Below are 16,915 nucleotides of genomic sequence, written 5' to 3'. Positions count from 1 at the left end.
TATTGTACCTTTATTTGACAGTTTTATAGGCTACTATTTACTTTGCAGATTTAGATTATTAATACAAAATATAAATCAACTAATACATTATGATATAGGTTTTCATAGTTTAAGCTACCGAACAGTATAAAGTAGCCTAATTAAAATCAGGCCCACATTAACCAGCTGCGACATTAAAGAGATATTTTGATGCTACAGCTTTTATACTTTTCCTTAAGTAAGAATTTAAATGCAGGACATTTACTTGTAACAGCTTATTTTAACACTAGTATATTGCTACTTTCATAGCTACTATTACTACTTTTATTAATGTATTTCAACTGCAGGTTTCTAATTAACCAAATGGCCAATGTCATTCTTCTTTTCACCGAAGTAGTATACACATCATTTTACTCTACATGTTACTCATATTAGGATTCACACACTATAGCCTACACTCAGTTGCCATGTTTATTAGATACATCCACCTAAAAGGCATGGAGTCTAATTCAACAACCCTCAATAAATCCTACATTCATCAAGGTTGTAATGTTCAGGTTTTTTTTTTGTTTTTTTTTTACTTTTTTAGAGACATTTTGATTTAACTTAACTAATTTTGGAGGCTGCAATGCTGTGTTGACTTATGCTGTGTCATACTAAAAGGTGTTTCTAATATTTAGTGTAACCTCACTGACATCAATTGGTAGAAACATCAGTGTAATGCAACACAGTTCAATAGCACCACAAACTGCAGCCTCCAAAATTACCTTAAAAGTTGAATCAACATCTCTCTATAACTGAACATCATAACCTTTATGAAGGGAGGATTTATAGCATGCAGACTGCATTAGTTCTACCAAGCTGTTCCCAATAAACTGGCAACGGAGTGTAAGCCATTGCACATTTACATGTGAAAACAAACTGTAACTTGATGAATAATGATTGTTCTTTTGTTTTGCTTGTCTGTAAAATATCAGAAAACAGTGAAAAGCATTCACAATTTCCAGGAGCCTAAAGGGACACATTTAAATTCCTTGTTTTGACTGACCAACAGTCCATAAACCAAATAAATTCAGTTTATTATTATATAAGACAGAGAAAAGAAGCAAATATTTGGCCATTTTGCTTGGAAAATTACTAAAACAATTAATCCATTAACAAATGTATTGTTTCAGCTCTATTCAACCTGGACTGCAATTTGTGTGTTTTTTATAAACCAACATTATGTAAATTCAAAATTTGGTTATTTAATTATAATTTTTAAATTTTTCTTCTATACATTTTCAGCGCTTATTTCTACATCCAATATTTTCTGATATAAAACAAAAATTTAAAACGGGCCAATGTGACCCGAAGTCAACACAAGGGTTAATGTTCTGCTTCTCATAGTTTGGTCAAATGTTGTTGCTTTTGAGTCTAAGCTAAAGCACATGCTATTATTTAGTCATTGGTAGTTATAGTAATAGTTTCATAGTTTAATCGTTTTTAAGTTAAGTGGAATATTTATAACTAAAAGAAATGTTTTAACGTCTTTCAAAGTTAACTACTGTTGACGAGAACATACACTCACAGAATAACTGCAGAAATAAAGCCTTCACTTTCTTGAATAAATAATAAACATTTTGTTTTACATAAATACTATAAGAATGTCTGTTATGCATGTGCACTGTTGATGTTCTCTGTATTGTCATCTTTCTCATGCAACTACCAACACATACAGTAATTGTGTATGGAAAACTTTAAAAGTATCATTAAGGTCAAAGTTCAAATGTGTATAGAACAATAGACTAAAACAGTTTACTGACTGTAAAGTGTAAAAACAAAGATAAATAAAAATCCTTAAAAACATTAATGGAAAAGTCAACAACTTTAATTCCATGTGAAACTGATTATAGGTGTATTTCTAAATGATATGCAAAAGGTGGGGACAAAGAAACTAGGTAAGTTTCCAGAACTGTACACTGAGACTGATAGTATAACATTGTCATATGGTGCTGACAACTGTAATTTAAATGAAAAAAAAAATGTTTGGGCCTGTAACAATGTTCACATTACTTCATATCCTACATCAACACCATGTAAATGACTTATTTACAAGTGATACTTAATTTTATATACAAAAGTTTAAAACAAGACTAAATATTATCTAAACAGAGTGCAATACACCTTTTCCTTCAAAACAATAGTAAAACAAATACACAAGTCACTTCAAGACATCCAGGAGATATGAAAAATAACTATTTACAAAAATGATATAAAGCTTAAAACTAATTCCAGCATCCACAAGAGTCTATTCATATTTATGTAGGTTTATATAGTTCTAATGTAAGAATTGTAATTTGCTTATACTTGGCCCTGAGCGTCATTTCTTTTGCACGTAATGTTTTATGGCTTTATCAAATATAAGAACTAACTGTGTTCCTGCCAAGCAAATACTGTATGTTTTAAGAGGAGAAACATCCATTAAAGCCACATATAAAAAAAAGAATCGAACAGGAGGCTTTTAGTCCAAATCTACTGTAATTTCCATTACACTGATGAACCAGCAGAGGGAACTATTATCCCAAAAATTCCCCCTTTAGTAGAAGACCTGCACAGTTTTCTTAAAACAATATTTAAAACAAAAAATGAGCATCTACTAAATAGGTTTCCTTACTGACATCGAACATTTGCTTTATCACCTGCACACTTTGAGAAGGAGGATTATTGCCAATCTCAACATTGTCAATCTCACATTTTATGAATCCTTTTGCATATCAAGAGGGTGATAGAAAACGTTGATTCTTGATTCATTTAAAAACACAACAAAATGTTGATATTTAAAAGTTTACCAGTAGCCATACAACAATGCTCCCAGTTCTAGTGAGGTGTGCTTGTTCTCTGAAACAGAGGTCGCAGGGCGTTCAGCTGGAGGGCTCAGATGACGACGCTGGTGCCACTGCGAGAACTCTTGTCCTGAGAGAGACATACTAACTTTAGATCACTTCACTCGCAATCAACATAATTCAGACTATTTTTTAGAATGATTTGTGTGTTTGGTTATGTGTGGGTTTGTCTTTGGCGTAAGTGCGTTGGTGTGTGTGTGTGTCTATCAACTAAAGCATTGTGTGTCTTACAGAGTAGCGTTCATTCCTCCTTGATCCTGGTTTCTGTCCTGGTTCGTACTCCCTGTAGCTGGGAGGTTTTTCAACCCAGCCTCCACCTCCCCTCGTCCCTCCTCCTCTCCTGCTGCTGTCTTCATCATCCGAGCTCCAGGACCCTCTTCTGGAGCGCTGCGATGCTGGGGCAGAGTAGTTTCCTCTGGACCTGTTGTCAAACAGGTCGTCCCTGGAGCGGGAGCGGGGGCGGTCCATGCCTCCTTGTGGCCCGCTGCGACTGCGCCCGTCCAGTGAGTCCTGGCTGTAGCTCCTGGAAACACCTCGAGACCGTGCGGGTGAAGGCTGGCGCCTGCCTGCTGATCCTCGGTCGTCGCGACGGACAAAGCCGCTACGGCTGCTCTCGCTGGAGCTCGGCGGCCGAGTCTTGGGTGCAGGAGGTTGGATTCTGACCTGCTGCTCTCTTATTGGTGGAAGTGTGATGACACGGCGCTCTGTTGGGCCCTCGTCAAGGGCAGAGATCATGCTGGGAGGGCCAGGGGAAAATGGGATGGTCATGGGCCGGTGCTGTGGGGGTGGCATCTGCTGCATGTGGTGGGGTGGAGGAGGCATCTGCTGCATGTGGTGGGGTGGAGGAGGCATCTGCTGCATGTGGTGGGGTGGAGGTGGCTGGGACTGATGTAAAGAAGACACCAGAAGAAGAAACAGAAGAAAATACAAATGAAAACCACCACTCGTACTAGAGCTGGGCCACAATTACCCTACAGGTTCCGTAATATAGCCTATAATATAGCCTCACAGGTGTCAATCAAAACACAACACTATTGACAATTTCTGCTTTAAAAAAATACAAAAAATGTTTCTCCGAATATGTTGTTCTTTTGTTGTTCAGTGGTTGAGGCATGCCACCTCGCTTGAAACAAAGACCACCCTTTGCTAATGAAATAAAACATGAACTTTTCAGGAAAACGAGAAAGGGCACTATTTCACACAGCAAATGGCGTGTTTTATATATATATATATATATATATATATATATATATATATATATATATATATATATATATATATATATATATATATATATATATATATACACACACACACACACACACACACACACACACACACACACACACACACACATATATATATATATATATATATATATATATATATATATATATATATATACAAAAAACATGAGACAAATCCGGTGGCTTTCCGCCTCGGCTAAATAATTTCTTTGGGGAAACCCTGCATCAACAATTAGTTTTTACTAGTTCGGATTGAGGATCAACCGACTCTAAAGCACCCACACATGACTTTACACCATCCCCATCACAACTCTGGTTACATCTACTGACTTGGCAAATATTGCTTTAGTTAAATCAAATTAAATGCCTAAAAAATGCACCCTCTGCAAAAACAAAAGCTTTGACAAAAACTCTGGTAGTTTGTGTGCAAAAGACCATTGGAATTGTCTCCAAAAACTCAGAATATAAATTATATTCTGTATTATTGGCCTTCAAAAAGATACTACAATACCACAATAAAGTAAAGAGGAATGGTAGCAGCAACTGCTTACATGTAAACAGTTGAGAATGACAATATGACAAAATGATCTGATCCTCTTCCGTTTACATAACCACATTTGAGAATGTGAGCGGTTACATACCTGTAGCATAGGACTGGCCATGTCTATCCCCCTCACCTGGCTCTCCAGGTAATCGAGCATGTGATTGCTGTTGGCAGGGGTATGGTTGCCATGGACACTGGGAGGGGGCATGCTGTAAGCTGAAGAATGAGGAGGAGGGAGGGGCATGGGCTGCATCTGGATGCTCTTTCCTGAAACAGATCCTGGAGGGACCAAAACAAAAATAAAGTTATTCATTTGGAGACATCTGTGGATAAATACCACCTACAGTCTGAAGGCATTAAAGCCACAGAGTGCTCACAATATATATATATGTGTGTGTGTGTGTGTGTGTGTGTGTGTGTGTGTGTGTGTGTACCTTGGTAGAGCAGTGGGTTCATCTGGGATGAGGCGTTGCTCATTGGTCCATATACCGGCTGTCCTCCAAACCAGGGAGCCATGGCCCTCTGAGCATCCTTCATCATACGATGCTGCATCACCGCTGAAAGAAGGGAACAGCACATTCATTCATATTTATCAATACAGTAAGGTCTTCACTGTGTATACAGGTTGTTTATCTGCATGGTGGCTGACACGTTTTGAGGGACTTTTGTTTTATTAACACAACAAATGTGGTATCCTTTATACCAAAAGATTTGCAAAGCATACAATGAGATTTCAGAGTGATTTTGTACCTGCCAGGTAACACTGATTTTGGTTTATACCAGAACATTATGAAAATCAACTTGTGGAGATATACACTCACCTAAAGGATTATTAGGAACACCTGTTAAAGTTCTCGTTAATGCAATTATTTAAATCAACCAATCACATGGCAGCTGCTTCAATGCATTTAGGGGTGTGGTCCTGGTCAAAACAATCCCCTGAACTCCAAACTGAATGTCAGAATGGGAAAGAAAGGTGATCTAAGCAACTTTGAGCATGGCATGGTATGGCTGGTCTGGCTGGTAAACCATTTCTAGGGTTTACAAAGTATGGTCTGAAAAAGGAAAAACATACAGTATGTGGCAGTCCTGTGGGTGAAAATGCATTGCCTGATGCTAGAGGTCAGAGGAGAATGGGCCGAGTGATTCAAGCTAATAGAAGATCAGCTTTGACTTAAATAACCACTCCTTACAACCGAGGTATGCAGCAAAGCATTTGTGAAGCCACAACACGCACAACCTTGAGGCAGATGGGCTACACCAAGACCCCACCGGGTACCACTCATCTCCACTAAAAACAGGAAAATGAGGCTACAATTTGCACGAGCTCACCAAAATTGGACAGTTGAAGACTGGAAAAATGTTGCCTGGTCTGATGAGTCTCGATTTCTTTTAAGACATTCAGATGGTAGAGTCAGAATTTGGCGTAAACAGAATGAGAACATGGATCCGTCATGCCTTGTTACCCCTGGGCAGGCTGGTGGTAGTGGTGGTGGTGTAATGGTGTGGGGGATCCCTTTCGCCTTCAGAACTGCCTTAATTCTTTGTGTCATTGATTCAACAAGGTGCTGGAAGCATTCTTTAGAAATGTTGGCCCATATTGATAGGATAGGGTCAAACACGGTATTAGTATGGTGTTCCTAATAATCCTTTAGGTGAGTGTAGTTGGGTAATCCATTAAAATGCACATTTAATTTTCTTAAGGCCAGTTAACATCACACAGGATTGCAGTGCAGAGCCAAAACTGTTTTAAAGTTTTAACTTTAAGGAATAAGTTCACAATTTTTCAAGTCTGTCTCAAAACAGTACTCACATGCCCATTGGTACTGTACATTAGGAGAGTTATTGGTTGATGTAATCATTTCCCGTTCAGCTCTGTCTAGCTGTGATAGGATCCCTTCCTAACATGATTTCAAAGTATGTGATGGGGACATAAATTGGGTATTGTACATGTCTATTGCATCATATTTTCCAGACATTTTACTAATATATATTTTTTTTACGTTTTACTAATATTTTTCAGTCATTTTACTAACCACGTTTAGGCATTTTAGTTATATTTTTTCGACATTTTACTAACGCTACATATAATGACCAAATTCACAATATCTGCTTTTTCTCTCCCAAGTTGCCTCATTGTTTTGTCTTATGTGCATTTCTAACAGGTTGTGACTTTAACACTCCTGTGCAGCCCACTCCCTTGGTTTGAATGTCGGGGAATTTTTAAAGCACCAACAAGGACAGTTTTATAAATGGGGTTCGGCATTCTACCTTTTTCAGGACAGCAGCACTGCTGTGGACAGCAGGGACAGCGAACATAGCAGCAGCATTTCTGAGGGCAGCACTGACAGCAGCATATACAGAAGAGGAGGATCAGAATGAGGACTCCGATGATCATGGCCAACACTGTTAACCAGCCTGGAGAGGAATAAGAGATACGCTTATTGTGGTGTGCCCAAAGACAGAAAACTTGTTAATTGATATTTCTGACATTTATTTTATGATAGCTCCAAAAAGCAACATATAATGCTACACACATTTAGGTTTACACAGATCAACACTATTTGGAGTGACAATAAAATCAGTATCAATATGTTTCACCATATATATTTTATTTTTGTTTCTTACCGTAGACAATGAGTTTGACTTCTTTGTCAGAGTCTCCAGAGGTGTCTCCAGCAGCATCGACAGAGCAATAGTACACCCCGTTGTCCCACCACATCACCTCGGTGATCACCAGGTCTGCCTCTGCACACGCACAATTTAACAGCAGTCAAGTTAAAAAATTACCTTATCTCCTTTTACTGAGACAGAGCCACAATTTAAAAAATAAAAAGGATTTTCATTTATTTATTTTCTCAATTATTAATTAAATGTTTGGTCTATAAAATGTCAGAAAATACTGAAAATCCTTGTCACTATTTCTCAGAGACCAAAGTGAGTAAAATAATTTCTAATTTCTCTGACCAACAGTCCAAGCAGAAAAACATAACTAAAATAGAGCTCTAAGAAAAATATTGTTAATAATGTATCCACAAACATTTTTTTGATATTTAAAAAGAAGTACGTAAATGAGTAATTGATTGTCAAAATTGTAACAGATTCAGTTTGTCAATCCACTAATTGATTAGTCAACTTATCATTTCAGCTCTGTTATGAAGTTTGAACAGTCAAAATAAAAGGTGAAGCAAAGAATGAGGAGGATATGAGATGAGTGTTTGAGTTCTTTGGTTCTTAAAACTACATTTTGTCTCAATACACAAATTCATTAGTCTGACTATCACCAGACCAAGCTCAATCTTTTAAGATTGAACATTAGTCTGGGGAGTCTGCTCTGTATTTTCTACTGCACAAGAGGCGTGATCAACGAGCATAGTTCAAATGACGCTCTACGCAATTGGATAGTCCTTCAACCAATCAGACCAACGATCCGGGTGATGTACTTTGCAGAGCAATGCAGCGACTAGAGATGTTCCGATACTGATACCAGTACCGGTATCGCCTCCGATACTGCCTAAAACGCTGGTATCAGGAAGTACTGGAGTTGCACCGATCCGATACCACGTAATAAAGCCCTATAGAAAATCTACGTTAAAGTAGTTTATTTATGTTCTTTTTCCGTTATAACCGACTGTCAAACTGGATAATAAAAGAAAGTCCTGTGGCATTCATTGTTTGTGTTTGTTCATGTTTCACAAAGAGTTTAACCTGAGCCAGACTGACAACAAAGATAGAAATAATATCACATCCATACAGGGATAGTAGTATACAGTTGTTAAAACATAATACAATATATGACACACTGGTATTGGATCGGTACTCGGTATCGGCCGATACGCAAGTTCAGGTATCGGAATCAGTATCAGGAAGCAAAAAAACGGTATCGGGCCTTCTCTAGCAGCGACAGCGGCATCAACGGGCTGTTCTCTAAATACATCCATGGTTGCTGCGCTTTGGTGGCTGCCATGTTGAATGTAAACAAAAGGCTGCTTGCCGTCACTTCTCTATCGTCATCGTGTTAAACCGGCCAATAGCACGCCAGGTGCATAAGCCAGTTTGTGATTGGTCCCCGCAGATTTGTAACAGCAGATCGGGCTGGGTTTACCCAGTCTACAAATTCATCTTATTCCCGTCACAACTGACGCCGTGCTGGATTGAACCACATAGTGTTTGCATGAACTTACTATTTTGGATGGTGATCTTGCGTTCACGGTATTCTGGTCCCAGCGTCGGCTCGCTGCTTCCTTTCTTCTGGATCACTGTGCGCACCGTCCGCTGACTGTCTGGACAGTCATTCGCCGGGTCCTGTCCCAACTGTAGTGCAGACTGGTATGCTGCAAAACCAGAGGCAAAGTTTCCATTAACACAATAAATGAAAAACTTTTCTATGGTTGGTATCCATATCAACACCTTCTATTTATATATGCGTGGTCAATTCATCACTTCGGTACAAACTGAAATATCTCAACGACTAATGGACGGATTGAGTTTAATTACAGACATTCATGGTCCCCCAAGGATGAATCCTACTGACTTTGGTGATCCCCGTACTCTTCCTCACAATCATCAGGTCAAAATCTTTGTTTGTCCAATATGCTAACATGCAAAATAAGCTTGTGTTAACATTTAGCTCAAACCATCACTGTGCCTAAGTACAGCCTCACATAGTCACTAGCATGGCTGTAGACTCTTAGTCACATACATATGATAAAATGTTGTCAATATCTTCATCAACCATGCAAAAATAATTTATAACTTAGTTCAGCAAGTCCCCACGTCACAATTCAAGGGTTTTAAGGGTGTTTTTGTTCCTGGTTCAACCATGTAAAACACGCAACTTTGTTTGGGAAAGTGCTGCATAAATTAAGATTATTATTATGTGTCACAAAATATGTCGTGAAATGCACTGTCATACACATTACGACTGTGTTAAAAGATTAGTGTAAAATAAATATAGATTAAAATGATCATTGTATCATATGTGCAGGGCAGTGCAAAGGATTCACAAAGGACAATATGCTTATTATTGGCAAGAGGAGAGTTGGAGCCTACACCTCTCATACACAACTTCTTTAGATTAGGCTGACTACATATGGGAAGTAATGTGTTTTAGTAAAGTTTAGAGAGAACATGAGACTATTTATATAAACATAAAGCTTCTGTTTTATGTCAGCAGTACAGCTCAGGGAGAAGTATAGGCTACTGTGATTTTCTCTCCATTATGCTCTATTGTGGTGTGGGTTGGTTGGTTGTTACCTGTGGAGTAGTAATCCAGCACGGGGTCCTTGCAGAAAGACTTGTACCTCCACGTGACCAGAACATCTTGGAGGTTTGCAGAGGTGGAGTAGTCACACCGGATGGTCACAGCGGCAAACAGAGCTGTGCTGCGCTGCTGCTCAGGAACAATCACCTGAATACACACTGACACTGTTGGGAGGGACAACAAACAGATTGTTACAAACAGTAATTTGTGTATTTGTATTCCAAGTAATAAAGAATAAAAATAAAAAACTCATGTGCTGGAAATGAAGCTGGTAATTTAGAGAAACGGTAGCTTATGTGTGGCCAAAAGTCAAAGAAGAAAAGTGTGTTCAAACTGAAACAATGTGTGTGAGGGTTTCTCTCTACCAAGAAATTCATTTCAAAAGTGGCAGAACCAGAAAAACAGGTGACACAGACCGAGGTACAGGAAATATGCTTACTGTGAAACCACCAACCAAACATTCAAAAGCTGGAATGAAACCTGTTGACTTAATCTCTCCCTAAATATGGACAGCTCACATTGACTCTTAAAAACTCTTAAAAGTTAAGACCTTCGAATAATAAAAACAAGATTTAATAATACATTTTTCAAACATATTCTACAGCTCTGCAAAAACTTTGGTTAGCTTCATCCTACAGTAGGCTACAATAGGCCGACTATCTCTGTGTCACATAAACACAAACTGTCATGTGATCGATACCTCCAGTCGGCAAGGCAAGGCAGCTTTATTTGTATAGCACATTTCATCAACTGGGCAATTCAAAGTGCTCTACATACAACATTAAAGAGCAGTTAAAAACGATTAAAAAAATAAAATCGGATAAAATACGAGAATAAAATGTACAGTGCAGTATAAGAAATATAGTATATATATATATAGTTAGTCCAAATATCTATCGATATTTGGACAAACTTTCATTTCATAAACAGGTTTAGTCGACTTTTTAAAGCAACACGAGTCCAATATGTTAAGAGATGGAAATTACCTTTCAGAAGCGACAGCAGGAGGAGGGCAGCAGCTAACCTCCCCATGATGCCAAAAAACAACAGCCTTGGGCTGCGAATAATTAGTGCCAAACAAAACTCCTCGAATGACAAAAATAAATGAATAAATATGTCTAAAAATAAGAAAGAAAAGAACAAAAAGGGCCTATCCGTTAGCGTTAAACTAAAACACCAGTGTTCATTGTGTCGTCCTGAACAGTGTATGCGGTGAATACCTGATCCTGCAGTCATCTCCGGCCACACCCCGAAACAGGTGAATTCATCCGAACCGTGACGTCACAGAAACCCCCTCCAAAACAAGAGTGGAATTCAGCTTCAATGCTAATGTATCATTACATACATAAATAAGCATGTTATTCTTATAGTGATTTATACTGTAAACACGTGTGTCTCTGGTGCTTAGGCCTATTGAGCTTATTTATGTTAAGGCAATATTAAAATGTTAGTACAAATATTGACATAATTTGCTCAGGTGCATTTGATAAAATAGTTTTTCAGATGTCCTAAATCCTAAAGAGCAAATGTAATTTTCCCAAAGCTGACTTATGGTAGGCCTATTTAAAATGGATTTAATGACATAAATGACAGAAAGGCCTGCCAGTGCTATTGCACAAGTCAAAAATAGTACATATGATAATATTGAAATCATATGAAATATTGTGGGATTTTTTTAATTATATTTTCCGAAAACTAGTCATGAATATATTTAGGCCGTCACCACAACTGAGAAGCTCATAATCATTTCAATTACATGCTATAGCATTTTCAAGTCTCACTTGCTAATGAGATCTTGATCATAATGTGATTTCCTGATTAAATAAAGTGTATATATATGTATGTATGTAGGTGTGTATATACATATAATATATATTTTTTTCAAAACAAACACAAGATATAAAAAAGATATAACAATGCCATTAGTCAAGAAAAGGCCATACAAGTGATTTTTAAAGAGACTTATAAGAGAGGATACTGAGACTGATGAACCAAAGTTTGCAATCTGACAATGTCCATTACAATTATTATTATATTATTATTACAATATCAATATTTATTGATGTTCTAGCATAGGAAAATACCTTTCTAATTATATGACATAACAGCAGACTCTGTCACTCTGGTTTTCTGCATTCAGTCAACACTCAGGTGTAACTCTGATCTAGCACCACTAGATGTCAGCCTAACCTTGTTTTTATTTGAGCTGGATATTCATTATTCTGTGTTTCTTATTTAAGTCAGACTCTTGAATTCTCTACAGTTTAAACTATAAAACCAAGCTGTTTATTCCCTGGAGGAAAGATGCTTTCTAAACGTGTCCTCCCTCATAAACGTCTAGGCCCATCTGCAAATAATTGAGACTACTTTTGTGTGTTGTGCTGAAGTGCTTTCCAAGTCCTTCAGATTGTCAAAGATTGTTTTCCCTCTATGCACACCCACTCTGCGCCTGCAGCCCTTCAGAGCTCATATATTTTCCTGGAAACTCCTGCCAAAATCCACTCTGTTTCCTACTCGTTCTCCCTTAAATCCTGTTCTTCTGCTGAGGCCCTAAAGTGCAAGCACATTGTTATGCATTTGATTTGATATGGTACAAAAGTAAACTTGTAATCACTTACAATGAAAACATGCCCTCTTTAAATTTGCCTAAACATTACGCATTATGCACTTTTATAGATTAAGCTACCCAACAGTATAGATTAATGCATCAATAATCCAATTATGGAATATATATTCATAAATGGGTCATTCTGCATAATGAGTACTTTTACTTTGGATAGGCTACTTTAAGAATATTTTGATGCTAATAATTAAGAACGTTTACAAAAGTAAAATGTTAAATGCATGCAATATTTCTACATAACTGTATTGCCACTGATACTTAGGTAAAACCTTGGAATACTACTTGCACCATTAAACATTTCTCTATGACATTAAATATTTCTCCTCTCCGGGAACCATCACCTTATCGTGGTGGAGAGGTTTGTGTGTCCCTATGAACCTGAGGGCTGTGTTGTCTGGAGCTTTGTGCTCCTGGTAGGGTCTCCCAAGGCAAAGTGGTCTCAGGTGAGGGGCCAGACAAAGAATGGTTCAAAAACCCTATGAAAAAACGAGGTAGAGCCTAGACCCTGCCCGGAGGAAGCCCGGGGCCCCCGTCTGGAGCCAGGCCCAGATGGAGGGCCCGTCAGCGAGCGCCTGGTGGCCGGGTTTGCCACGGAGCCCAGCTGGGCACAGCCCGAAAAAGCTACGTGGCACCTCTCTCTCCAACCCATGGGCCCACCACCTGTGGGAGGAACCGCTGGGGTCGGGTGCGCTGCCACATGGGTGGCAGTGAAGGTCAGGGGCCTCGACGGACCAGACCCGGGCAGCAGACGCTGGCTCTGGGGACGTGGAACGTCACCTCTCTGTGGGGGAAGGAGCCGGAACTTGTGCGGGAGGTGGAGCGCTACCAGTTGGATCTGGTGGGGCTTACCTCTACGCACAGTCTCGGTTCTGGAACCATACTCCTGGATAGGGGTTGGACTCTTTTCTTCTCTGGAGTTGCCCAGGGTGTGAGGCGCCGGGCGGGTGTGGGGATACTCACAAGTCCCCGGCTGAGCGCCGCTACGTTGGAGTTTACCCCGGTGGACGAGAGGGTCGCCTCCCTACGCCTGCGGGTTGTGGGGGGGAAAACTCTGACTGTTGTTTGTGCGTATGCACCAAACAAGAGTTCGGAGTATTCGGCCTTCTTGGAGACCTTGGATGGAGTCCTGTATGGGGCTCCAGTGGGGGACTCCATAGTTCTGCTGGGGGACTTCAACGCGCACGTGGGCAATGATGGAGACACATGGAGAGGCGTGATTGGGAGGAACGGCCTCCCTGATCTAAACCAGAGTGGTTGTTTGTTGTTGGACTTCTGTGCTAGTCATGGATTGTCTATAACGAACACCATGTTCGAACATAGGGATGCTCATAAGTGTACTTGGTACCAGAGCACCCTAGGCCAAAGGTCAATGATCGATTTTATAATCGTTTCTGATCTGAGGCCGTATGTTTTGGACACTCGGGTGAAGAGCGGGGCAGAGCTGTCAACTGATCACCATCTGGTGGTGAGTTGGGTCAGAGGGTGGGGGAAGACTCTGGACAGACCTGGTAAACCCAAACGGGTAGTGCAGGTGAATTGGGAACGTCTAGAGGAGGCCCCTGTCCGACAGACTTTCAACTCACACCTCCGGCGGAGCTTTTCGTGCATCCCTGTGGAGGCTGGGGGCATTGAACCCGAGTGGACAATGTTCAAAGTTTCCATTGCTGAAACTGCGGCGGGGAGCTGTGGTCTTAGGGTCTTAGGTGCCTCAAGGGGCGGTAACCCACGAACACCGCGGTGGACACCGGTGGTCAGGGAAGCCGTCTGACTGAAGAAGGAGTCTTTCCGGGATATGTTATCCCAGAGGACTCTGGAGGCAGTTGCAAGGTACCGAAGGGCCTGAAGGGCTGCAGCCTCTGCCGTGAAAGAGGCAAAGCAGCGGGTGTGGGAAAAGTTTGGAGAAGACATGGAGAAGGACTTTCGGTCGGCACCAAGGTGCTTCTGGAAAACCATTCGCCACCTCTGGAGGGGGAAGCGGGGAACCATCCAAGCTGTGTACAGTAAGGATAGGACGCTGTTGACCTCAACTGAGGAGGTAATAGGGCGGTGGAAGGAGCACTTTGAGGGACTCCTAAATCCGACTAATACGCCCTCTATGGTAGAGGCAGAGCTGGAGGATGATGGGGGATTGTCGTCAATTTCCCTGGTGGAAGTTGCTGAGGTAGTTAAACAACTCCACAGTGGCAAAGCCCCAGGGATTGATGAGATCCGTCCAGAAATGCTTAAAGCTCTGGGTGTGGAGGGGTTGTCTTGGTTGACACGCCTCTTCAACATTGCGTGGAAGTCGGGGACGGTGCCTAAGGAGTGGCAGACCGGGGTGGTGGTTCCCCTTTGTTAGGGGGACCAGAGGGTGTGTGCCAATTACAGGGGTATCACACTTCTCAGCCTCCCCGGTAAAGTCTACTCCAAGGTGCTGGAAAGGAGGGTTCGGTCAATAGTCGAACCTCAGGTTGAAGAGGAACAATGCGGATTCCGTCCTGGTCGTGGAACAACGGACCAGATCTTTACTCTTGCAAGGATCCTGGAGGTAGCCTATGCCCAACCGGTCTACATGTGCTTTGTGGATCTGGAGAAGGCGTATGACCGGGTCCCCCGGGAGATACTGTGGGAGGTGCTGCGGGAGTATGGGGTGAGGGGGTCCCTTCTCAGGGCCATCCAATCTCTGTACGACCAAAGCGAGAGCTGTGTCCGGGTTCTCGGCAGTAAGTCGGACTCGTTTCAGGTGAGGGTTGGCCTCTGCCAGGGCTGCGCTTTGTCACCAATCCTGTTTGTAGTATTTATGGACAGGATATCGAGGCGTAATCGGGGTGGAGAGGGGTTGCAGTTTGGTGAGCTGGGGATCTCATCGCTGCTTTTTGCGGATGATGTGGTCCTGATGGCATCATCGGCCTATGACCTCCAACACTCACTGGATCGGTTCGCAGCCGAGTGTGAAGCGGCTGGGATGAGGATCAGCACCTTTAAATCGGAGGCCATGGTTCTCAGCAGGAAACCGATGGAGTGCCTTCTCCAGGTAGGGAATGAGTCCTTACCCCAAGTGAAGGAGTTCAAGTACCTTGGGGTCTTGTTCGCGAGTGAGGGGACAATGGAGCGGGAGATTGGTCGGAGAATCGGCGCAGCGGGTGCGGTATTACATTCAATTTATCGCACCGTTGTGACGAAAAGAGAGCTGAGCCAGAAGGCAAAGCTCTCAATCTACCGGTCAGTTTTCGTTCCTACCCTCACCTATGGTCATGAAGGCTGGGTCATGACCGAAAGAACAAGATCCAGGGTACAAGCGGCCGAAATGGGTTTCCTCAGGAGGGTGGCTGGCGTCTCCCTTAGAGATAGGGTGAGAAGCTCAGTCATCCGTGAGGAGCTCGGAGTAGAGCCGCTGCTCCTTCGCGTCAAAAGGAGCCAGTTGAGGTGGTTCGGGCATCTGGTAAGGATGCCCCCTGGGTGCCTCCCTAGGGAGGTGTTCCAGGCAAGTCCAGCTGGGAGGAGGCCTCGGGGAAGACCCAGGACTAGGTGGAGGGATTATATCTCCAACCTGGTCTGGGAACGCCTCGGGATCCCCCAGTCGGAGCTGGTTAATGTGGCTCGGGAAAGGGAAGTTTGGGGTCCCCTGCTGGAGCTGCTACCCCCGCGACCCGATACTGGATAAGCGGACGAAGATGGATGGATTAAATATTTCTGACAAAATTAGTAACATCATTAGGTGTTATTTATCCCTTGTGTTGTCCTCGGGTCAAATTTGACCCGTTTAAAAAAAAATTTATATCAGAAATATGGGTTTCCTACAACCAAATTGCCCCAAAATAACTTGGATGCATGCATGTACGTTGTATGGAACCCAGACAACATATACATCCATGCATCCATGTTCTTCACAGGTAAAATTAATGATTACTTCCATTGAATTTTGGTTATTTTATTTAATTTCATGGCATTTGAAAAAAAATGTTTAAATGGTTTCAAAACACCATCCTGACCAAACTTTGACATAAACCAGTCTGTGATTCACTCAACATCCTCTGATCTTAATTATTCTATTATTCAAAATAATTCATAATTTATGCTTTTTTTTCAAACTCAAAAATTTGGTATAATGTCATTTTATTAGGTTTATTGACCATTAATTAAAAAAAAAAAAGCGTTGAAAAGAGGGACAACAACGTTTAAAAAACGTCAAAAGCGTCAAAAAAGCATAAATTTTTACCCGGTATGACAAGTTCATGGACGACGGTGAAGACAACACAAGGGTTATATAGAGTTTGAAACTTAAAAACTCAGCTAATCTGCTTCATCAGGACTGTGTGTGTGTGTGGTTTGATTAGATTTGATTGACAGTGAACAAACACCCAAATGTCATCCGATTTCTCTCTAACTCTTACT

General features: G+C 41.2%; 1 protein-coding gene across 4 annotated transcripts; it reads right to left on the bottom strand.

The window, feature by feature from the left end:
* Nucleotides 1-1,818: 1,818 nt before the first annotated feature.
* On the bottom strand, nucleotides 1,819-11,169 carry LOC116054626 (immunoglobulin-like domain-containing receptor 1). Of its 4 annotated transcripts, XM_031306267.2 has the most exons (10): nucleotides 10,905-11,132; nucleotides 9,912-10,082; nucleotides 8,840-8,989; nucleotides 7,284-7,403; nucleotides 6,927-7,073; nucleotides 5,090-5,212; nucleotides 4,753-4,934; nucleotides 3,726-3,749; nucleotides 3,096-3,695; nucleotides 1,819-2,934 (listed from the first exon to the last, which is right to left on the bottom strand). In XM_031306267.2, exons 1-10 carry the CDS (start codon nucleotides 10,948-10,950, stop codon nucleotides 2,896-2,898), a joined length of 1,602 nt encoding a protein of 533 aa, XP_031162127.2. In that variant the 5' UTR covers nucleotides 10,951-11,132; the 3' UTR covers nucleotides 1,819-2,895. The 4 variants fall into 4 exon arrangements, with proteins under 4 accessions (XP_031162127.2, XP_035855523.1, XP_035855522.1 ...); XM_035999630.1 differs by lacking the exon at nucleotides 10,905-11,132 and adding an exon at nucleotides 11,139-11,169 and having other exon boundaries at nucleotides 3,096-3,749; XM_035999629.1 differs by having other exon boundaries at nucleotides 3,096-3,749; nucleotides 8,840-8,994; nucleotides 9,917-10,082.
* Nucleotides 11,170-16,915: the final 5,746 nt, after the last annotated feature.

Source organism: Sander lucioperca, chromosome 3 (assembly GCF_008315115.2).
Source record: "Sander lucioperca isolate FBNREF2018 chromosome 3, SLUC_FBN_1.2, whole genome shotgun sequence".
Lineage (NCBI taxonomy): Eukaryota > Metazoa > Chordata > Actinopteri > Perciformes > Percidae > Sander > Sander lucioperca.
This window is presented reverse-complemented; position numbering and strand designations above follow the sequence as displayed.

Excerpts from the sequence above, each read along its gene's own strand:
- LOC116054626 (XM_035999629.1), bottom strand. The coding sequence starts at position 10,950 with ATGGGGAGGTTAGCTGCTGCCCTCCTCCTGCTGTCGCTTCTGAAAG. Across the intron at positions 10,083-10,904 it reads CCTGCTGTCGCTTCTGAAAG|TGTCAGTGTGTATTCAGGTG; the intron begins GTAATTTCCATC and ends CCCTCCCAACAG. Across the intron at positions 7,404-8,839 it reads CAAGATCACCATCCAAAATA|AGGCAGACCTGGTGATCACC; the intron begins GTAAGTTCATGC and ends GTGCGTGTGCAG.